Below are 23,774 nucleotides of genomic sequence, written 5' to 3'. Positions count from 1 at the left end.
AGAGCGCAAATGTCCATTGACCAATGAATGGATAAAGATGGAAATATTATGCATCAAAAAGAATAAAATCTTGCTATTTCCAACAACATGGATGGAACTAGAGTGTTTTATGCTAAGTGAAATAAGTCAGTCAGAAAATACCATATACCAAATAGCATATGGTTTCACTCATAGGTGGCATTTAAGAAACAAAAGAGATGAACATATAGGAAGGGGAAAAAAGAGAGAGAGGAAACAAACCACAGGAGAGTCTTAATGATAGAATACAGTGAAGGTTGATGGAGGGAGGTGGGCAAGGAATGGGCTAAATGAGTGATGGGGATTAAGGAGGGCACTTGGGATGAGCACTGGGTGTTCTATGTAAGTGAGGAATCACTGAATTCTATTACTGAAAACATTACACTCTATATTAACTAATTAGAACTTAAATAAAAAATTTGAAGACAAGAATATATATATATACATATATATATGTAAAATAAAAAGCAAAACTTCTAGAGAAAAATGAAGTAGCCAAAAATATTGTGGACTCACTAAACAGACTTCCACCATTCTCCCTAGGTGAAGTAAAAAAATCTTTTGAGGTTTCCCAACCTGTACGTCCTAGGTATAAAATTTCTTCAAAAGCACAATGTACTGGAAAATCTTTTCCAGAATTTAATTTGCTGAGAACAGAAAGGGTAGTGCTTTTACTTTGGTGTTGTTTATGTAGGCATTTGGACATGTGGAAAAACATGGCATCTTTAAGTTTGACAGATCTGTGGAATAATAATGACTAAATTGGGGTGTCTGGTTGGCTCAGTCATTAAGTGTCTGCCTCTGGCTCAGGTCATGATCCCGGGGTCCTGGGACTGCTCAGCGGGAGGCCTGCTTCTCCTTCTCCCATTCCCCCTACTTGTGTTCCCTCTCTCGCTGTGTCTCCCCAAATAAATAAACAAAATATTTTTTTAAAACTGACTCTATCAACTCTCCTCCTTTCCTTGGTGGTTGAGATGATTACGGATCTCCTGAAAACTAATAGAACAGTTGGTCTGATTGATGAAACGCTAATAGTGTTTAGGTGTTGTGCAATTGTCACTGCATGGAACACACAAGATAAAGAATGATTAAGGAATCACAAACATTCAATGTTTCATTCCCATCCTTTAGCTATATATTCAATAAGGTAATTACAGTAAAGCATAATATAACAGGATAACTAGCGGAGGGTTAAACAATGGTGGGCCACCTCATCATTTTTCAGCTAAGAACAAGCTACTGAACACATAAGAGATTTAGATACTCTCTTTGACTTTGTATTAAAGATGCTCAGGTAAGATGGAATAGTAGCTGCTACCTGTTTTTAAGGCATTTGTACAAAAGAAAGCCTCGATGCCCTCCACAGAAAACAACAGCAACAAAGCAGAGCTTAGCAGCAGAGCAGATTGATAGCTGCTTCCAGAAAAAGTGCTTCATTTGCTGGGACCTGATGAAGAAATAACCAAACTGATGCACCTTATGAGTTCAGCTACAGCCTTTCTTCTTCAATACCTACTGCAGAGATCCTCATATCACTCTTCCAGGTAAGATACTGAAACTGGCATATGCACAATGACAACTGAAACACAGGTGGATATTCAACCACTATTTGGTTACTGCAAAAGCCAGTTCCATTCTTCCCTTGCTCCAGGGTTCAAGAAATTCTTTTTCCATGTCACTGTGTGAAACAGTGAGTGAATGCTAAAACATGAGAAGCAAAAAATATAAGGAAGGATAGGAATGTTGAGCCTTTTTCAACATTCTGAATATTCTGAAAATATTCAGAAAACATCCTCTTGGGGCACCTGGGTTGCTCAGTGGGTTAAAACTTCTGCCTTCGGCTCAGGTCATGATCCCAGGACCCTGGGATGGAGCCCCACATTGGGCTCTCTGCTCGGTGGAGAGCCTGCTTCTCCTCTCTCTCTGCCTGCCTCTCTGTCTACTTGTGATCTCTATCTGTCAAGTAAATAAATAAAATCTTTAAAAAAAAAAATAAAGAAAAGAAAACATCCTCTTTAAGACTGCTCAAATTTTCCGATCATGGGATTGCTCCAGTAAAATGCCATCATCGCAAGTGCTCAAATCTCCAATCCAGGAGTAGAAAGAGAACTCATGTTTACAGTAATCAGCCCCTATTGGATGTGAAGAAAGAAAGGATTAATAATATCAATACCTGTAGACTTTGATAAGTTTTGAACGTATATTAGAATACCTAGAGCAACCATTAAGAAAACTACAAAGCCATATGCCTGAAAACACTATAAGTAAACCAAGAAGAAACCCTTAAAAGTGTTCAAATAAAAGAGAAACGGAGGAGGGACACCTGGATGGGGCAGTCATTTAAGCATCTGCCTTCCGCTCAGGTCCTGATCCTGGAGTCTGGAATGGAGCCCCACATCAGACTCTGCACAGCAGGGAGTCCACTTCTCCCTCTGCCCCTCCCCAACCCTGTTTATGCTCTCTCTTTCACATAAACAAATAAAATCTTTAAAAAAAAAAAGATTTTATTTGTTTATGTGAGAGAGAGATCACAAGTAGGCAGAGGCAGGCAGAGAAAGAGGGGGAAGCAGACTTCCCGTGAACAGAGAGCCTGATGCAGGGCTGGATCCCAAGACCCTGAGATCATGACCTGAGCCAAAGGCAGAGGCTTAACCCACTAAGCCATCCAGGCGCCCAAACAAAATCTTTAAAAAGAGAGAGAAAGAGAAACATAGGAATGAGAAATAGAGAAAACAACAGAGAATTTATAAAAAGTCAAACATATCAATAGTTACCTTAAATATAAATAGTTTAAGCTTACCAATTTAGCTGAAAGAAACCCATTTAAAATACAGTGACATAGATGAGTTGAAAGAAAAAAGGATGGAAAAAGTTGTATCATGCAAACATTAATCAAAAAATCTGGGGCACCTGGGCGGCTCAGTTGGTCTCAGGGTTGTGAGTTCAAGCCCTGCACTGGGCTCCACACTGGATGTGGAGCCTATTTACACAAGAAAATTTGAGTGGCTCTATCAAATAAAGTAGACATTAGAGCAACGAAAGTCACTAGAGACAAAAAGGGACATTACGTAATGATAAAAGGTGAAAGGATAAGTATTAGTCCACCAGGAAGATGTTACAATCTTAAATGTGATTTCACCAAGCAAATGAAGCTCATAGTATATACATAAGCCACAAAACATATGAAGCAGACACGGATAAAGCTGAAAGGAGAAATAGACAAACACACAATTATAGTTGGGGAACGCAACACTCCATTCTCAACAACTGATAGAACTATTTATGCAGAAAATCAGCAAGGATATAGAAGGACTCAACAACACAATCAACCAGCAGATTCTAATATACAACATTCAACAACAAAAGAGTACACGTTTTTGTCAAATACCTATAGAACATTCGCCAAGATAAAAGAGATCTCTAGCCATAAAAAAAATCTCAACAAACTTGGGAGTTAAAATCAAACAGAGCATGTTCTCTGACCATATGAAGTCAAACTAGAAATCAATACCAAGAAAATCTCCAAACATTTAGAAATTAACACACTTCTAAGTAATGCATGGGTAAAAATAGAAAATCTCAAGCCAAAAACACATAATTGAATGAAAATGAAAATATAACAAATCCAAATTTGTGTAATTTAGCTAAAGCAGTGCTGAAATCAGGATATTTCATAACACTAAATGTTGTGTAGGAAAAAAGAAAAGACTTCTTATCAAATCAATAATCTAAGTTCCTACAGCAAGAAACTAGAAAGAGAAGAAGAAACAAAAACCCAAAAACATTCAGAAGAAAGAAAATAAGAGCAGAAATCAACAAATTTGAAACAGAAGAAGAAAAGAGAAAATTAATGAACAAAAAAAGTTGGAACTTTGAAAGAATCAATAAAGTTGATAAATCTTTAGGAAGACTAACAAGGAAAAGGGAAGAAAAAAATGAATTACCAATATTAAGACTGGAACAGGGAATACCGCTACAGATTCTGCAACTACTAAAAGGGAGATAAAGAAATACTGTACTTTTATAAGATTGACAACTCAGAAGAAAGGGAATAAATTGTTTAAACACCACAAATAACCAAAACTGTCCCAATCTGCAGATGGCATGACTGTCTAGGTAGAAAAGCCCAAAGAATCTACAAAACACAAACAAAACAACACGCACACACAAAACCTCCCAGAACTAAGTACAGTAAGATCACAGAATACAAGATCAACACATGAAGACTGATTGCATTTCTATATGCTAACAACAAGCATGTGGAAACTGAAACTTAAAACCTAACACTATTTATAATCACTCCAAAGAAAATGAAATACTAAGATATAAATTTACAGGGGCGCCTGGGTGGCTCAGTTGTTAAGCATCTGCCTTGACTCAAGTCCTGATCCCAGCGTCCTGGGATCAAGCCCGGAATCAGGCTCCCTGCTCAGCAAGAAGCCTTCTTCTCCCTTTCCCCCTGCATGTGTTCCCTCTCACTGTGTCTTGCTCGCTGTCAAATAAATAAGTAAATAAAATCTTAAAAAAAAAAAGCTATACATTTACAAAACATGTACAGGATCTGTATGCTGTAAATTACAAAATGATGATGAAACAAAAAACCTAAATAGAAGGGGAGACATACCATGTTCATGCACTGGAAACTTAATACAGCAAGCACTGTAAACACTCCGTAATTTACCCATGCAATTTCTATAAGAATCCTAGCAAAGCTTTTTGTAGAAATAGACAAGCTTATTCTAAAATTTATATGGAAATATACAGGCCCTCGAACAGTTCAAACAATCTTGAAAAATAAGAATCAACATAGAGGAATCACTGTATCCAATATTAAGGTTTACTATTTAGATGGCAATTTATAGAATGAGATGCTGGTGGAAGGATATTCACATAGAACAATGAAACAGAATTGAGAACCCAAAAATAGACCCACACAAGTATGACCAATTGATTTTGATAAAGGTATAACAGCAGTTCAGTGGGGGAGGGATAGCCTTTTCGACAAATAATGCTGGAGCAATTGGACATCCAACGCAAAAAAAAAAAAAAAAAAAATTAACTTACCTAAACCTCACATCTTCTACCAAATTTAACACAAAATGGATCCTGGACTTAAATGTGAAATATAAAAACATAAAACTTTTAGAAAAAAAAAATGAAAGTTTTTGGGAGCTCAGGCTAAGGAAAGAGTTCTTAGACTTGACACCAAAAGTGTGATCTATAAAAAGGAAAAATTGATAAATTGCACCTCATCAAAATAAAAAATGTGGTTTTTTTTTTTTGCTCTACAAAAGACTCTCTTAGGAGGATGAAGAAACAAACTACAGACTGGAGGAAAATGTTTCCAAGCTTTGAATCTGGAATGTGTAAAGCATACTCAAGACTCAACAGTAAAAATACAAACAATCCGATTAACACGTGAGACAGGGGGCACCTGGTGGCTCAGTCGGTTAAGCATCTGCACTCAGCTCAGGTCATGATTCTGGGGTTCTAGGATCGAGTCCTGTGTTGAGCTCCTTGCTCGGTGGGAAGCATGCTTTTTCCTCTGTCCCTCCCACAGCTGGTGCTCACTCTTTCAAATAAATTTCTATAATTTTTTTTAAAAAGAGAGAGAGAGAGAATATGAGGCAGGAGCAACACATGAGAGAGGCCGGAATCTAAAATGATTCCTTAGCTTAGGTGAATAGGGGTTACCATCTGAGGCTGAGAATTTAAGGTTTCATATCTTAAAGTATATGTTAAATGTGATTTCATAAATATAATGTGAAAGGGGATTGCATAGATCAGAATGGGGCATAAGATATGAACAAACATTTCATCAAAGAGAATATTCAGAAGGCGAATAAAAGTACATGAAGAGAGGGTCAACAGCATCAGCCATTAAAGGAATGGAATGTCACCACACCTCTCAGAATAACCAAAATACAATATAGTGACAGAACCAAATGTTGGCAGACATGCAGAGAAACCGGATCACTCACACATTGCCAGTGGGAATATAAAATGATGACAGCCACTCTGGAAGACAGTTTGGCAGTTTCTTACAAAATTAAACACGCAACGACCATTCAACCCAGCAACTTCCCTCCTGGATTTTTAACCCAGAGGAAGGAAAACTAATGTTCACACAAAAACCTGTATCCAAATGTTATAGCAGCTTTATTTACCATAGCCAAAACCTATTGTGTCTTTCAACAGGCAAACAAATTATGGCACTGTCGAAGTCTACTCAGGAAAAAAATGAAATTAACTACGGACACACGCAACTCGAATGCATCTCCAGGGGTGTTGTCGGCATTAGAACACTATCTCAGCAATTTGCACTCAAATGGTTCAAGGAAAAACTATCTTTGCCCTATTCTTGCAAACCTGAAATTATTTCAAAAGGAAAAAAAGTAAGTGATGGAAAGATCCCAGATTTCTAGTTTAAGCCACAGGGATGAGACTGAAATGTAAGGCTTCATAGCTTAGTGACAGTATATATTAAATAGCATTTCATAAATTGAAAGTAAAGGAGGATTGAAGAGATTGGAGATTCTCTTTTACTACTGCATATTCATTTATTAAGTTTATCTTGACAGATTTCCATATCCTCAGCTAACTTCTAGGAGTTGCCTGTGGTCAGATGGTTTGGTGCCAGAAAAAGATCCAGAAATCCTAAGTCTCATTCCTGGCTTTAATTCTATACAGAGCACTTAATTTCTTCGATGTTTGCTTTTTCATTTATGAAGTGGGACTAATAATTCTAGTCTGCAAAGTACTTTCCTCAGGAGGGTCATAATTTGAGTGCAATTAACTGCTTCTAATTTTTCAAAAAATAAAATTCTACCTAATAGTGGAGACACAATATCCCAAACTAATTGTTTCTACAAGCAATATTTTTTTTTAAAGCCATCAATTCATTTTGTACTGATTTTATGAAATGGAGATAAAATTGGAACTAACTCATATAAAAATAATATCCTTTAATATTAGCCATAACAACAGCTTGATATTAATGAGAAAGTTGTGCAACATGAGGAGGAAGGGGAGAAGAGATAAAAACAACAGAAAGTCTGTTCCTACATAAACCTCCAATTTTAATAATCTTCGGTATCCACTCCTTCTGTAAATCTTCTCAGAAAGCAGCAGACAAGAATTACAGGTAGTCCCAGCATGAAGCTAATGAGCTCAACACAAACAATACACTAGATGTGATAAGGGATTCTGCCTTGGGGTGTTATTGTCAGACTTTCATACTGAAAACCAAACTTGGGGCCACACCTTAATCTAAAGGGACTGGGCCTGAAGAAGATGCTTTCCTTTGCTCAACATTAAGCCCCTTCCCCCCACCTCTTCAGAGTGTCTCCAGGTTGTTCTTTGGAAGAAAAGACCAGGAAAGCTGAGAAAGAAAAAACAGTTCATACATTCATCTCTCCTCACAGAGAAGCAATGATTTTTATAGCACTGTACAGCAGTTTCTAAATGGTCCCCTTTTCGATGTTAATGTGGGTCTTTAGTTTAAACAGGCAGATTCATAAAATGAAAATAGTCATAAAAATCATGAAATATGCCTATAGTAGCAGAAATAGAAGAAACTAGTGCTTAGAACATGTCTAAATAAAATCCTAGTCACTATTCAGGGTCTGAGGGACCACATGTCACAGAATCATTAAATTTTTTAAAATTCTTAACAAGTATAACATATATACAGTGAAGACATAAATTCTAAGTATACAGATTGATGAATAATAAAAAGTGACCACACCTATGTAATCAACAATCAGTTTAAGGTAGTAGTAATACATGAAAAACTAGTTCTTTTTTTTTTTTTTTTTTTTTTTAAAGATTTTATTTATTTATTTGTCAGAGAGAGAGTGAGCAAGAGCGAGCATAGGCAGACAGAGTGGCAGGCAGAGTCAGAGGGAGAAGCAGGCTCCCCGCAGAGCAAGGAGCCAGATGTGGGACTCGATCCCAGGATGTGGGACTCGATCCCAGGACGCTGGGATCATGACCTGAGCCGAAGGCAGCTGCTTAACCAACTGAGCCACCCAGGCGTCCCGAAAAACTAGTTCTTGGTACAAATAGTTCAGAATAGTGGTTAATGGTGGAAGTTGTTATCTGGGTGAAGGATATGCCTCCTGGGGCCTTGAAAGCATTGTATATCTCTATCTAGGTGACAGTTATCACCATGTAAAATTTATCCTGTACATTTAAGATTCATGCATTTTTCTCTAAGTTATAATTCAATAAAAAGTAAAAAATGTTAAAGGATTAGTTTTGCCTATTTTTGAACAGTATGTAAATAAAAATCATACTGCATGGTTCTTTTGTATCTTGCTCAAAATTATGTTTGTATGAAAACTCATCCAGGTGGTTGAATATAGTTACCATTCATTCGTTTTTGTCAATAGTGTTCAATTGTACAAATATGCCACAATTCATCCATTCTACTTTTCAGATGTATCCAGTTAGAGGCTAAGATGAATACTATTTCTGTACATGTCTTTTGGTTTGTTTTTGAACACATTCCTGCAGGGCATATATTTAGGAATAACATTGCTGGATCTCAGGGTGCATGTATATTCAATTGGATATGCTGTGGAAGAGTTTTCTGGCATAGTCATTCAACTTACATCCCCACCCCCTCAATGTATGAGAGTTCCCACTAGCCCCACACCCTTGCCAGTGGTTGATATTGTCAGTGTCTGTAATGTTAGTCATTCTGGTAGAAATGTACAGTGCATTTTATTGTTTTCATTTGAATTTTATTGATTGCTAGTGAGTTTCAGTACTTTTTCATGTATTAGTAGTCATTTTGTGAAACCTGTCCAAACATTTATCCCTTTTAAAGTAGCTGGTCTATATTTTGTCTTACTGATCTGAATGATTTTTTTTAACATTTTAGGTGAAGTCTACACCCAGCTTGGGGCTCAAACTCATGGCCTGAGATCAAGAATCATATGTTTTGTTGACTGAGCCAGCCAGGTGTCTCTGAAACAGTTCTCTATATATTCTGGATATAAATCCTTTGGCTTGCCTTTTCATCTTCTTAATGGTATCTTTAGTGAATAGATGTTATTAGTATGAATTTTATCCATCTTATCAATCTTTTCTTTCATGGTTAGTGCACTTTTTGTGTCCTATTTAAGAAATATTTTTCAGGAGAGAGTCCGAGATGGTGGAGGAGCTTAAGTCCTCAGTTTTGTCTGGTCCCAGGAATTCAGCTATCAAATTATGTTGAACACCTGTGTGCTCAACAGAGATCTAAGAGAAGAGTTGCTGCAGTTCTACAAATAGAAATGTGACCACTTTCTGCAAGGCAGGAGATGTGGAGAAGTGAATCCAAGGCAATATATGGGAAGAAAAACCATGGGGGAGGGGAGGGAGCCTCTGTAAGCCAGCTACTAGAAAGTGATACAGCAGCAGAGTGCAAGATCAGAACTTTTAGAAGTCTGCTCCTGGGGGGCGCCTGGGTGGCTCAGTGGGTTAAAGCCTCTGCCTTCGGCTCAGGTCATGATCCCAGGGTCCTGGGATCCCAGGGTCCTGCATTCATCATCCATCTGGCTCTCTGCTCAGCAGGAAGCCTGCTTCCTCCTCTCTCTCTGCCTGCCTCTCAGCCTACTTCTGATTTCTGTCCATCAAATGAATTAAAAAAAAAGAAGAAGAAGTCTGCTCCAGTAAAGGATGTCCCTGTCTGAAAGGCACTCAGGGTGAAGCAGGATGGAACCCTCATTGGGACAGTGTGGTCTCAGAATCCTCAGAGTCACAGAAAGAATGGGGCAGGGGTGGGGTGCCTGGGTGTGGCAGAGTTCCAAGGCATGGGAAACCGGCTGCAAACAGCCCAGGAGAGGGCTCTTAGCTCAGTGTTCTCATAAATTGCAAATCAAAGCACAGTCAGGCAACCTATCTTTGAGCAAATGCCCAACAAGCAGCAGAGCTGCCTCCAGACCCCCCCTTTCCTCCCCACAAGGAATGGCACAAATGCACACCACAGAAGTCTGCAAGGTTTGGAGACCAAAGCAGTGTTGAGCGCTTGAAATAGAAACGCTCAGTCACAGGCTAGGTGAGCACGGAGCTCAGCCAGAGACCAGGACAGAGGAGTGATGGACTGCTTTTCCCTGAGGAGTGATGGACTGCATTGAGGAGTGCAGTCCCAAGTTCTCAGCTCCTCCAGGGTGAGAGACTGGGAGGCCACCATTTTCATTCTAGTCCTTTAAAGCTGTGCAGAAGCACCTTCAGGGAACAAAAGCAACAGAAAGCAAACTCAGCAGACTACTTAGCCTGGCCCCTGGCAAGGGTGGTGCAATTCCACCTGGGGCAAATACATTTGAGAATCAATGCAACAAGTCCCTCCCCCAGGAGATCAGTAAGAACATCCAGCCAAGACCAAGTTTACTGATCAATGAGAACTGCAAAACTCCAGCGTTAGGAGAAAAGATTATATAGAATTCATAGGGTTTTTTTCTAATGATTCTTTAGGCTTTCATTTTAATCTTTTTCTCTTTCCTTTTCAACAAATTTCCTATTTTATCAACTCTTTTTAAAAATATTTTTTAATTTTCGTTTTTACAGGTATATTCTGTCCTTTCAATGTATCTAATTTTATTTTTGTATTTATGTGTTTTTCTTTCTTTACAATTCTGAAGTGTAGTCTCTTCTTATAAACAGACCAAAATACACCCAGGCTCCAGTGTATTGCTCTGTTCTGCTCACCTGTCTGATTATATTCTTTTTATTTTATTTTATTTTATTTATTTGGTTTCAGGTCTCTTCTGATTTGTCTGAGGTATATTTCTCTGTGGTCACTGTTGCCATTTTAGTATTTTGTTTTCTCCTTCATCTGTTCTTCTCTGGACAGAATGACAAGATGGGAAAATGCACCTCAAAAAAGAGAACAAAAGACAGTACTAACTGCCAGGGACCTAATCAGTATGAATATAAGTAAGATGTCAGAGCTAGAATTCAGAATAATGATTATAAAGCTAATAGCTGGGCTTGAAAAAAGCAGAGAATACACTAGAGAATCCCTTTCTGGAGAAATAAAAGAACTAAAATCTAATCAGGTTGAAATGCAAAAGGGTATTACTGAAGATGCAATCAATACTGGAGGCTTAACTGCTACGAAAAATGAGGCAGAAGAGAGAATCAGTGATATAGACTCTATTATCTCAATATAAAATTATGGAGAATAGAGACACTGAAGAAAAGAGAGATAAACAACTACTGGATCACAAGGGGAGGATTCGAGAGATCACAAATACCATAAAGTGAAACAATATTAAAATAAAGAGATAAAAAATAAAAAATTAAAAAAATAAAATAAAATAAAATAAAATAAAGAGATAAAGAGAAAAGAGGGAGATGGTATATTTGTACAGATTATAACTGGGAACTTCCCTAATCTGGGGAAGGAAACAGACATTCAAGTCCAGGAGGCACAGAGAATCCCTCTCAAATATCAATAAAAATAAGTCAACAACTAGATATATAATAGCAAAGCTTTCAAATTTCAGCGTCAACAAGAAAATCCTGAAAACAACTCAGGATAAGAAGTCCTTAACCTACAGAGGTGGAAACATAAGGCTGGCAGCAGACCTATTCACAGAGGACTGGCAGAGCAGAAAGGACTGGCATGACATATTCAGGGTGTTAAATGAGAAAAATATGCAGCCAAGTATACCAGAATAAAAGAGATTAAGAATTTACAGAACAAACAGAAACTAAAAGAATCTGTGATCACTAAACCAAGCTTGCAAGAAATATTAAAGGGGATCCTTTAAGTGAAAAGAGGGACCAAAAGTAACATAAACCATAAAGGAACAGAGACAACATACAAAAGCAGTGACTTTACAGGTAATATAATGGTACTAAATTCATTATCTTTGAGTAGTTACCCTGAATGTAAATGGGCTAATTCCTCCAATCAAAAGACACAGGGTATCAGATTGGATTAAAAAAAAAAAAAGGCAAGACCCATTGATATGCTGCCTAAAAGAGATTCATTTTAGACCTAAAGACACCTCCAGATTCAAAGTGAGGGAATGGAGAACTATTTATCATGCTAATGGACACCAGAAGAAAGCTGGGGTAGCCATTCTTACATTAGAAAAATTCAATTTTAAGCCAAAGACTGTTATAAGAGATGTATAGGGATACTACATCATACTTAAAGTGTCTATCCAAAAAGAAGATATAAAAATTATAAATATTTATGCCCCTAACATGGAAGCAGCTAATTATATAAACCAATTAATAACAAAATTAAAGAAACACATTGATAATAATACAATAATATAGGGGACTTTAATACCCCAGTCATAGCAATAGACCGATTATCAAAGCAGAAGATGAACGAGGAAACAAGGATTTTGAATGACATACTGGACCAGATGGACTTTACAGATATATTCAGAGCATTCTGTTCTAAAGCAGCAGGATACACATTTATCTTGAGTGTATATGGAACATTCTCCAGAATAGATCACATACTGGGTCACAAATCAGGTCTCGACTAATACCAAAAGACTGGAATTATTCCCTGCATATCTTCATACTACAATGCTTTAAAACTTGAACTGAGTCACAAGAGAAAATTTGGCAAGAATACAAATGCATGGAGGTTAAAAAAAAAATCCTACTAAAGAATAAATGGGTCAACCAGGAAATGGAAGGAGATTTTTTTTTTAAAGATTTTATTTATTTGTTTGACAGAGAGAAATCACAAGTAGACTGAGAGGCAGGCAGAGAGAGAGAGGGAAGCAGGCTCCCCGCTGAGCAGAGAGCCCAATGCGGGACTTGATCCCAGGACCCTGAGATCATGACCTGAGCCGAAGGCAGTGGCTTAACCCACTGAGCCACCCAGGTGCCCCTGGAAGGAGATTTTTTAAAAATCATGGAAACAAATGAAAATGAAAACACAACTGTTCAAAACCTTTGGGATGCAGCAAAAGCAGTCCTAAAAGGGAAGCATATAGCAAGTAATACAAGCCTTTCCCAAAAAACAAGAAAGTTCTCAAATACACAGCCTAACCCTACACCTAAAGGAGCTGGAGAAAGAACACAAATAAATCCTAAACCAAGTAGGAGAAGAGAATTAATAAAGATTAAAGCAGAAATCAATGATATAGAAATCAAAAAACAATGAGGGGAACAGATCAAGGAAACTAGGAACGAACTCTTTGAAAGAATAAGACTGATAAGCCCCTGACCAGATTTATCAAAAAGAAAAGAGAAAGGACCTAAATTAATAAAATCATGAACGATAGAGGGGAGATCATAACCAACACCAAAGAAATACAATTATAAGAACATATTATGTATAACAATATGCCAACAAATAAGGCAATCTGGAAGATGGATGCATTCCTAGAAATGTCTAAACTACCAAAACTGAAATAGGAAGCAATAGAAAACCTGAATAGACCCACACCCAGCAAGGAAACTGAAGCAGTAATCAAAAATCTCCCTACAAACAAGAGTCCAGGGCCAGACAGCTTCCCAGGGGAATTCTGCCAAACATTTAAAGAATAATTAATATCTATTCTTCTGAAGCTGTTTCAAAAAATAGAAATGGGAGGAAAACTTCCAAACTCACTCTATGAGGTCAGCATTACCTTGATCCCCAAAACTGGCAAAGATTCCACCAAAAAGGAGAATTACAGAACAATATTCCTAGGGAACATGGATGAAAATATTCTCACCAAGATACTAGTCAATAGGATCCAACCGTACATTAAAAGGATTTCACGACGACCAGGTAGGTTTAGTCCTGAGCTGCAAGGATGGTTCATCATCTGCAAATCAATCAATGTGATACCCCACATTAATGAAAGAAAGGATAAGACCCATATGATCCTCTCAATAAATACAGGAAAGCATGTGACAAAATACAGTACAATTTCTTGGTTAAAATTCTCCACAGTGTAAGGATAGAGGGAGCATACCTCAATATTATAAAAGCCATATATGAAAAGCCCACAGCAAATATCATCCTCAATGGGAAAGTCTGAGAGCTCTTTCCCTAAGCTCAGGAACATGACAAGGATGTCCACTCTCACCACTGTTGTTCAACATAGTACTAGAAGTCCTAGCCTCAGCAGTCAGACAACAAAAAGAAATAAAAGGCACCCGAATAGGCAAAGAAGTTAAACTTTCATTCTTTGCAGAAGACATGATACTCTGTGTGAAAAATCCCAAAAACTCTACCCCCAAATTGCTAGAATTCATACAGGAATTCAGCAAAGTGGTAGGATATAAATCAATGCATAGAAATCAGTTGCATTTCTACACACTAACAACAAGACAGAAGAAAGAAATTAACGAATCGATCCTATTTATAATTGCACCAAAACCCAGAAGATGCCGAGGAATAAACCTAACCAAAGAGATAAACGATGTATATTCAGAAAACTATAAAACACTTGTGAAAGAAACTGAAGGGTGCCTGGTTCAGTGGGTTAAAGCCTCTGCCTTTGGCTCAGGTCATGATCCCAGGGTCCTGGGATTGAGTTCCGCATCAGGCTCTCTGCTTGGTGGGGAGCATGCTTCCACTTCTCTCTCTCTCTGCCTGCTTCTCTGCCTACTTATGATCTCTGTCTGTCAAATAAATAAATAAAATCTTTAAAAAAAAAAAAAGAAATTGAAGAAGACATAAAGAAATGGCAAAACCTTTCATATTCATGGATTGGAAGAACAAATATTGTTAAAACGTCTATGCTGCCGAGATGGGGCACCTGGGTGGCTCAGTGGGTTAAAGCCTCTGCCTTCACCTCAGGTCATGATCGCAGGGTCGTGGGATCAAGCCCTGCATCGGGCTCTCTGCTCAGCGGGGAGCCTGCTTCCCTTCCTCTCTCTGCCTGCCTCTCAGCCTACTTGTGATCTCTGTCAAATAAATAAATAAAATCTTTAAAAAAAAAAAGTCTATGCTGCCTAGAGCAATCTATACATTCAAAGCAATTGCTATCAAAATACCATCAACTTTTTTTCACAGAGCTGGAACAAATAATCCTAAAATTTGTATGGAACCAGAAAAGACCTCAAATAGCCAGAGGAATGATGAAAAAAGAAAACCAAAGGTGGAGGCACAACAATTTCAGATTTCAAATTCTATTACAAAGCTGTAATCATCAAGACAGTATGGTACTGGCCCAAAAACAGACACATAGATCAGTGGAACAGAAAAGAGAACCTAGGAATGGACCCTCAACTTTATGGTCAACTAATCTTTGACAAAGCAGGAAGGAATATCCAATGGAAAAAAGACAGTATCTTCAACAAATGGTGTTGGGGAAATTGGACAGCCACATGCAGGAGAATGAAACCAGACCATTTCTTCACACCACACACAAAAATAGACTCAAAATGGATGAAAGACCTCAGTGTGAGACAGGAATCCATCAAAATCCTGGAGGAGAACATAGGCTGCAACTTCTTGCTAGACACATCTCTAAAGGCAAGGGAAACAAAGGCAAAAATGAACTGTGGAGACTTCAAGATAAAAAGCTTTTGCACAGCAGTGGAAATAGTCGTCAAAACCAAAAGACAGCTGACAGAATGGGAGAAGATATTTGCAAATGTCATATCAGATAAAGGGCTAGTATTCAAAATCTATAAAGAACTTATCGAATTCAGCATCCAAAGAACAAATAATCAAATCAAGAAATGGGTAGAAGCCATGAACAGACATTTCTCCAAAGAAGACATGCAAATGGCAAAGAGATACATGAGAAAATGCTCAGCATCACTCAGTATCAGGAAAATAAACTCAGAACCACAAGGAGATACCACCTCACCCAATCAAAATGGCTAAAATTAACAAATCAGGAAATGACAGATGTTGGCAAGGATGCAGAGAAATAACAGTCAGGAAACGACAGATGCTGGCAAGGATGCATCTCTTACACTGTTGGTGGAATGCAAGCTGTTGCAGTCACTCTGGAAAACAGTATAGAGGTTCCTCAGAAAGTTGAAAATAGAGCCACCCTATGACTCAGCAATTGCACACTGGATATTTACCCCCCAAGTTACAAATGTAGTGATTCAATTTATAGCAGCAATATCCACAATAGCCAAACTACGGAAAAAGCCCAGATGTCTGTTGACAGATGAATGGATAAAGAAGATGTGGCAATGGAATACTATTCAGCCATTGAAAAATTGAAATCTTGCCATTTGCAACAACGTGGATGGAACTAGATGGTATTATGCTAAGCAAAATAAGTCAACCAGAAAAAGACAATCATCATACACTTTCACTCATGTGTGGAAATTAAGAAACAAAACAGAGGATCACCGGGGAAGGGAAGGAAAAATAAAACGTGATGAGATCAGAGAGGGAGACAAACCATCTCCCTTAATCATAGGAAACAAGCTGAGGGTTGCTGGAGGGGAGAAGAGCAGGGTCTGGGGTAACTGGGTGATGGACATTAAGGAGGTCATGGGATACGATGAGCAGTGGGTGTTATATAAGACTGACAGATCACTGAACTCTACCTCTGAAACTAATAATACACTATACATTAATTAATTTAAATAAAAATAAAATAAAATCTTTTTTAAAAAAAAGGCAAGCAAGAAATATCATCACTATGTTAAAGCAAAGCTATCATGTCTCTTACTGCCAGGAATGAGGCATAGCGTTATTCGTATACATAACGCTATGTATACGAAACTGCATTGCAAAATATTAGACCTGAAGGGGATTTCTTTGATATGAAGCCTCTTTGAGAGAGAATCATCAAGGTCCAGCATATTTGTGTACATGACAGAAGCTCACATTGAAGAAAAGCTGCAGTGGAATGGAGTCTGTGTTCCTCAGTTCAGAAGACAGAATTAGGAGCTCGGAGTAGCAACTACCTCATCTAAAGAATTTACTCCAAAATCTGAATTAATTTTCACCATTCCATCAGATAAAGGCTATTTTGATTCCGTAGCTACGAAGAATGAGCATAGCAGCATCCTTTGTAAAAAAATAAAATAAAATACTTTGGAAGCATTCCTAATTTATTTAAAATGCGAGGGATGCATTCAGCAACAAAATGCTATGACAAATCATGACAAAGAACCTAAAGAATTGTCACCAGAGACTTTCGTGAAATCCAGAGCAGCAGCTATTCTTGGTAGGACTGTCTTTTCCTGCATTGTACCTGACACTGGACAAGGAAACTATATACCTGATCGATTCAGGAAATCAAAGTAGTAAAACTGCCAGCAACAATGCGGCCAAGTGATTAAAAGAAGGCTGGTTGAAAATTTAAACACCCTCTTTACTCATTAATCTCCAACTGCTAAAGACAAACAAAAAGCAAAATTAACATGATTGTAAACTAAGCACTTGTGTCCTGTGGCTACCGTGTTAGCCTGCTGAGAGGGAATGGGCTGATCAAAGCCGGGGAGTCGGCAGAGAACTGTGGATAAGAGCTGCTTCAGGGAGCGCACAGCCAGGATCCATTACCGACCTGGTTCAGGAACAGGTGAGGACCGTAATTAATCCTGCCTTCAATTTGGAGAGAAGCAGGAAACCTACATGCTCTGTCCACCGAGTTTATATGTTAATCCCCCGAGCTCTAGGAAGAAGTTTTTAAATTGGCGTAAAGACTTTTCCTGCCTTTCCGAACATGTAGGAGAGAAACAGCTGGGAGGGGTTGCTGAGGTCCCTAACTTCAGGCAGTTAAGCCGCATCCCAGGAAAGCCATAGATTGCTACCTGGTTTGGTTTGCCACTCCTAAACGCATAGAGTTTAGGTTCTTCCAATGAAGCTAACAGGTTTTATAATGCAAGAAAAACTTGGAAACACAGGGGACCTCACCCCACAAACATAAACCATGAAAATCCAGATACTTGGAATTGCTCTCCAGAGCAAACTCATCTAATCAATGGACTCTTGAATTGCTTAAAGCATATCCAGGACTTTACATATTATTCTAGATACAGAGAAACGAACATGTACCTGCCTTGTCTTGTCTTTGGATCAAATTCATATTAAAAAAAATAAATTATACAAACAAGAGGTGCCAGGGTGGCTCAGTTGGTTAAGCGTCTGCCTTCCGCTCAGGTCATGATCCCAGGGTCCTGGGATTGAGCCCCACATCAGGTTCCCTGCTCTGTGGGGAGCCTGCTTCTCCCTCACCCTCTGCCTGTTGCTCTCCCTGTTTGTGGTCTCTCTCCCTCTGTCAAATAAATGAATAAAATCTCCTTTAAAAATTGTACAAACAAAATATCTGCACTGGCAATAGATATTTCACATTAAAAACACTGAGGACTTAAACTACTAGCAAAATAAAGTGGAACCACAGAAAGCAATCTTTCTTCTACAAGCAGGCAACAAATTATGGTTGTAAGCAGAAGATGCTAAAAGATGCCCTCTGACACCCCTAACGTGCAGTAGTAGATGTCACTCTGTGACAGAAGGCTGAAAGCAAAGAAGTTTGAGAGGTCTGTTAGAAAGGGCAATGCTTGGGTGCCTGTCCCTCTGAGACATCCTCGGTGATGGGCTGAGGCCCCAACAGGGCATCAATTAGCTATCCAAGCACAAGACCTTAAAGAGTAAGGTCCTTTTCCCAAAGAAACTGCACACAGTGGTAGAGATGAAGCTTCACTAGGACTACATTCCCCATTCTTCTCTGCCACCCCCCGCACAATTCTATAACAAAATGATTCTACATTTTTGAGATATCATTACTGCCAGCTTCTTTCCTCTTTATCAGGATCTGATGTCCTACTATTAATAATTTGGTTGGGATCTGTCTTAATTAGTTTGGTCTGCTGTAACAAGACCATACACTGGGAGGCTTAAAACACAGATATTTGTATCTCACAATTCCGGAAGCTGGGAAGTACAAGATTAAGGTAGTGGCAGATTCAGTGTCTGATAAGAGCCCTCTTCCTGGTTTTACAGATGGCTGTCTTCTCACTGTAACCTTGTATTGCAGGGACCAAAGACAGAAGCAAGCACTCTCCCCTCTCGTTTTAAGCGCATAATCTCATCATGAAGGCTCTACTCTTGTGATCTAATTACCTCCTGAAGGCTCCATCTCTGGAATTGGAGGTCAGGGTGGGGAGTGGAATCAAAAAGGCACTTTGTAACATGACCCATGTCAATTTCTGAAAACTTCCAACTCCTATTTGTTCAAAATCAACTGAGCAGGACTCGACATGAATTCATTGACAGCAAATTCAACCACCTACTTTATTTTTGTTGTTCAACGTGGGTAGGAGTCTCTGCGTGGTCACTACCTACCACAAGACAGGGCTTAGGGTGAATTCCACATGGTCATTCAGCTTAAGTTAAGGAACAGGCGTTAATGGGGGAAATTATAAGCCAAGAGTCAGAAAGAGAAGATAGCATAGTCTAGGGTTTTCCAAACATCCCAGAGAGAGGGATGCTATGGCTAGGCGTTCTGTGTGTTCCGATGGAAGAACATGTCCCCAAGGTGGTATCTTCTTAGAGTAAACTTGTGAGAAAGCAGCCTCGTTAGAATTCAGAGCCAGGGTAACTGAGCTTAGAGGCTAGCTGCCCAACACCTGGGGATCTCAGGAGCCCTTAAGAAGTTGTAGCCCCTTTTGCAAGGGGTAAAAGCCCTCCTGGGAAGCTGAGTGTGGGCACAGCCGCTCCTGCTGGTAGAAGGGTAAACCCTAGTTATTTCTGGCACAATATGTGGGCCTCCCCAGCCTCAGTCCCCAAGGTCATTTCTGGATGATCCTACCTGAAGTACCATACTCTTTAAGTTATATTTTAATAGGTATTAGTCATAACCTGCTGATGACCAGTGTGAACAATACTCTGCTACAACCATCTGCCAGGTAAAGGAAATGCTTTGAGTTAATAAAGGTGGTTCAGAGATGAAAGCTTTCCAATGGAATACTTACATAACATTCAGAATATTAACTTAGAGACAAAAGGAAAAGTGGAGATTGTCTACCAATTGGGACAAAAAGATGAAGAGATGATGAGATGAATAAAGACATAAGGGAAAATAATACTGGAAATCAATTCCCTCAACAAATCTTTATTAAACACTTAAGTTCTGAGGATGAGCTGGTGAGGAAGACCAATATGCCCTACTTGTTCTACAGGCAGCCCAATTGATGTTTAAAAAGCTAAAATAATAATTTTTAAAGATTTTTACCCTGAATTACTTGCATGAACATGTTAACATTTTCCCAAGTTGCAATTCTGTTTACCTGAACAAACAAACAAAAGAGCTGACTGATGGATGGAACAGAAGCAATTTTTAAAGTAAAAAAAAAGAAAAAAGGACTTAATATGATCTTTTAAAAAGTACTCAGAAAAAAAATTTGATGTTTATTATGTTCGAAACACATTTTAGGGAAAAGACAATCATACAAAGGCCTATCTGAACAGAATTTTTAAACTTCAAAAATAAGAATTTTACAAGTGTTTAAGACTCACCAGGTAACAATAAAGCACCATCTACTAAGCTTTGAAGGACATGTTTTCAAATATGCCAAAACTAGGAAAATGCACCTCTTTTCTGAATAAGCTATTTTAAGCTCATTCTAGAGCAAGAGATGATCAGAAGGAAAAACTCAAGCAAAGGGAGGTTGCAGCTGAAAGAGACAAGCAATAAGTCATGAGAATATTTCATTTGTAGGGGCGAATCTGGATTACTGGTGTAAAGACAGTTATGCTACAAGGGAAATGGACAAAACATTTGAATTCCCTGAGTAAGAAATATAAATGGCCAGTGATATACCACTGATCAGGGATGTGTGAAACCACAAAGAAATACCACTTTCCAAGCTATCATACTGATTTAAAAATAATTTTTTTTTTTAATACTAGCCAAGGAACCAGCTTGACAGAGGAACCCAAAGAGCAAAGTTGGGCCAATTTTAGCATCAAAAGAACCATGACTGTAATTGAAATATGCCAACATATTAAAAAAAGGAATAAAATAAGCTAGCAAATAAATAAGAACTTCTTTGAAGGTGGCCATTAAATAACAACAACAAAAAAGGAATAAAATAAGCAAGCAAACAAGTAAGAACTTCTTTGGAGGTGGCCATTATACCAAGTTCAAGTTCTTAACTCTGGAAGGGAAAGGACTGTTTTTCCTTTGCAGTAGGAATCATATTGCAGAATAACCTAATAGTCCTAGTCAATGAGGAAAAGCTCTTCTCTCCAGAAAAATGCCCCCTATAAATGTAGACAGAGTTGGAAACTCACAATTTGCAACCCCTAAGGAAATAATTAAGGTAATATTATCAACAGGTGATGAAACCATTAGGTGAATGGTGGCTGGACATCAGGATATTCACCTAGTGTCAAAGTTATCACCCCACAGATTACTATGTAGTTCCAAGATGACTATCAGCACATAAACCCTGTGGTCAATCTTACTATCATCAATGATGAGATTACCAGAGGTTCATAATGTGACTCTTGGTGTGATGCAGTGTTTAGCCTGAGTCTAATCAAGTCTTCAGATTCAGCTTCCAATAGGTGGTCCTCTTTAAGCTTCCCCAAATCTCTTGGCCCCAGCTATATTTCAATGATCTCTGTGTATGTTTGTCCTCCTCCACTAGACTGTGAACTGTGAAGGGCAGGAATTAAGTATCCCTAGTGCCTGACACACAGTAGGTATTTTTAGTTCTACAACAGAAGAATATCATTTATATTTGATTGTTTCCTCACTAAATTCCAAACTTCGTAAGGTTAAAGATTACATCTGGTTTTAGGCTCCATAAAGCACTGGTGCCTAATAACGTTTGGTTTTCAATAAATATTTTTGAATGAATGAATGAATGAATAATTTTATAAGTAATCGCCTCTATGGCTCTGAGTCACATTCCGAGAAAAGGCAGCTTCTTGACATCCTTTTCTTTGTAATGATTTAGTATATTAAATTATTTCTTGGATTAATCCTCCTATCGCAAACTGCTAGCGATTGTCCTTTCAACCCCCACCTCAACTGCCAGAATGTCATAAATCAGGGGGAGGTAGAGATGAAATGAACAGATTAGCCTCCCATTTACAAGCTTGGTTTTCCCTGGGATGATTGTAAAGTCACACGTTCCTTGGTGTGACCCTATCACGACAAAATCTCCACGAGTTGATTGATTACGTATGATTATGACTAATTAAAGGTGAAAGATAACGGAAGAGTTAAACTAGTATTTGCTAGGCAAGGTTGTGATCTTTTAAAAAACATAGTCTTTCATTAGTGAAACAAGGAAAATATGTTCCTAATCACATTCCAAGCGGTTTGCTTGGATTGACAGTCCCACGGACAAAGGAGGGGACGAAACGCTCCCTTTCGACCGGCGTTTGCAGCCAGAGCTCGCGCCCCCTGTGGGCGGGGCCACCGAAGCCTCCCGGGACCCAAAGGAGGAGGGGGCGGGGTCGAGGGCGGGTCCAGGCCTCCAGGGGCGGGGCCGCAGCGGGCGAGGGGCAGGCTGGGAAGCGGCGCCATATTGGCGTCGGCCGCGCTGTATTGTCATAAATAGAGCCGGTTTTGTGGTGTTTTCACTACTCGGTTGGATGCCTCGGCCGTAGTAAGTGAGAAAGTGAGCGAGCAAGCGAGCTACAAGCGACCGGGGGAAAGTCGACAAGAGGAGAAGGGAAGAGCAAGAACTTGACTCCAGAGAGAAAGATACTCGCCGGTGTGGGAGACGCAGGAAGCGATGAAAGAGATGTCTGCGTAAGTGGTGGGGGACGGCGGTTGGGGGCGAAGCAGAGAGGGGTGGGTTGGGGTGGTCGGCCCGGGACCCGGTGTCCGTTCCCTCCCCTCGCGCCTTGCCCGGAGCTCGCCCGAGTGGTCTCCTTCCCCGCTTCTGGCCGGTCGGCAAGGGCACCTCCCCTACACCCGGCGGCTCACCTGGCCACCCCTGCACAGACTCGGGGACTCCTGGAGTCCCCATCTGCCTTCTCCTGTCCCACCTTGGATGACGCCCCCAGACGGGGGAGCGGCGGGAGAGACGCGGGTGTCCGCGGGGAGAAATTGTCGGTCACTCTCCTGCCCCCAGCACTGTCTGAGCCCGTCTCTGCTCCTGTCTGCATTGGCGCAAATACCATCCCCCTACCTCCCCCTCCTCCCTCCGGACCGGCTGTCTCCTGGTCTTCAGGAGTGAATGACCTATCCCAGCCCATGCGTTTCGTTTTAATAAAAAGCTAGGATCTTTTCGCCCTCCCAAGCTTCCCCCACCGACCCACCGTATATCTACTAGCGGTCTATACCTCCTGCTCACACTTTGATAAGTCAGAAACGGTTTCCGTGTTTGGCAGGATTTTGTTGTCGCTCCTAATATTTTGGTTTATTAGGAAATTATTTAATTTAACCAGAAAAATGCAGAGAATAACATAATCATCATTTGTGTAGCCACCATTCATTCTATTCCCAAAGCATAGAATTCTTTATGTGTGTGGGGGTGTGTGTGTACATACATATCTTTATTTAAAAGAACTCAAGCATTACAGATACCGTTTTAAGCATTCTCTTACCTCCTCCTATTCCATTCACCTCTCTTCCCAGAGTTCCACACAGTCTTGAACTTGATGTTTATTACTGCTTTTTAAAAAATGCTATTACAACATATTTAAGTGTCCATAATAATGGCATTGTTTTACTTGTTTTTAAGCTTTTTATAGCTGGTTTCATACTTGTCATTTTGCAACTTCTGTAGTGCAACATAGTATCTTTGAACTTTGTCCGTGTTAATATTTTCAACTCTCATTAATTCATCTTAACGACTGTATTGTATTCCATTGTAGGGATACACTTTAGCTTAGTCCCTTTTCTGTTAGTGACTGTTGG

General features: G+C 39.3%; 1 protein-coding gene and 1 long non-coding RNA gene across 3 annotated transcripts in view; one reads left to right on the top strand and one right to left on the bottom strand.

Annotated features, from left to right (window-relative positions):
* The window catches only part of LOC309872508, a 42,042-nt gene extending 19,048 nt beyond the window's left edge, over positions 1–22,994 (bottom strand). Inside the window, exon 1 of the long non-coding RNA XR_014315919.1 lies at positions 22,839–22,994. This is a non-coding gene — a long non-coding RNA (uncharacterized lncRNA). The remainder of the gene's footprint in view (positions 1–22,838) is intronic.
* Positions 22,397–23,774, top strand: part of PAPOLG (poly(A) polymerase gamma) — a 29,598-nt gene continuing 28,220 nt past the window's right edge. For both annotated transcript variants that reach the window (XM_082746714.1, XM_082746715.1), the window contains exon 1: positions 22,397–22,661. In XM_082746714.1, the coding sequence (XP_082602840.1) occupies positions 22,645–22,661 (17 nt within the window). In that variant the 5' untranslated portion in view covers positions 22,397–22,644. The remainder of the gene's footprint in view (positions 22,662–23,774) is intronic.

The sequence above is a fragment of the Mustela nivalis genome, assembly GCF_964662115.1.
Source record: "Mustela nivalis genome assembly, chromosome: 8".
NCBI lineage: Eukaryota > Metazoa > Chordata > Mammalia > Carnivora > Mustelidae > Mustela > Mustela nivalis.
The sequence above is the reverse complement of the archived record's forward strand: the minus strand, read 5'-3'. Positions and strand labels throughout refer to the sequence as shown.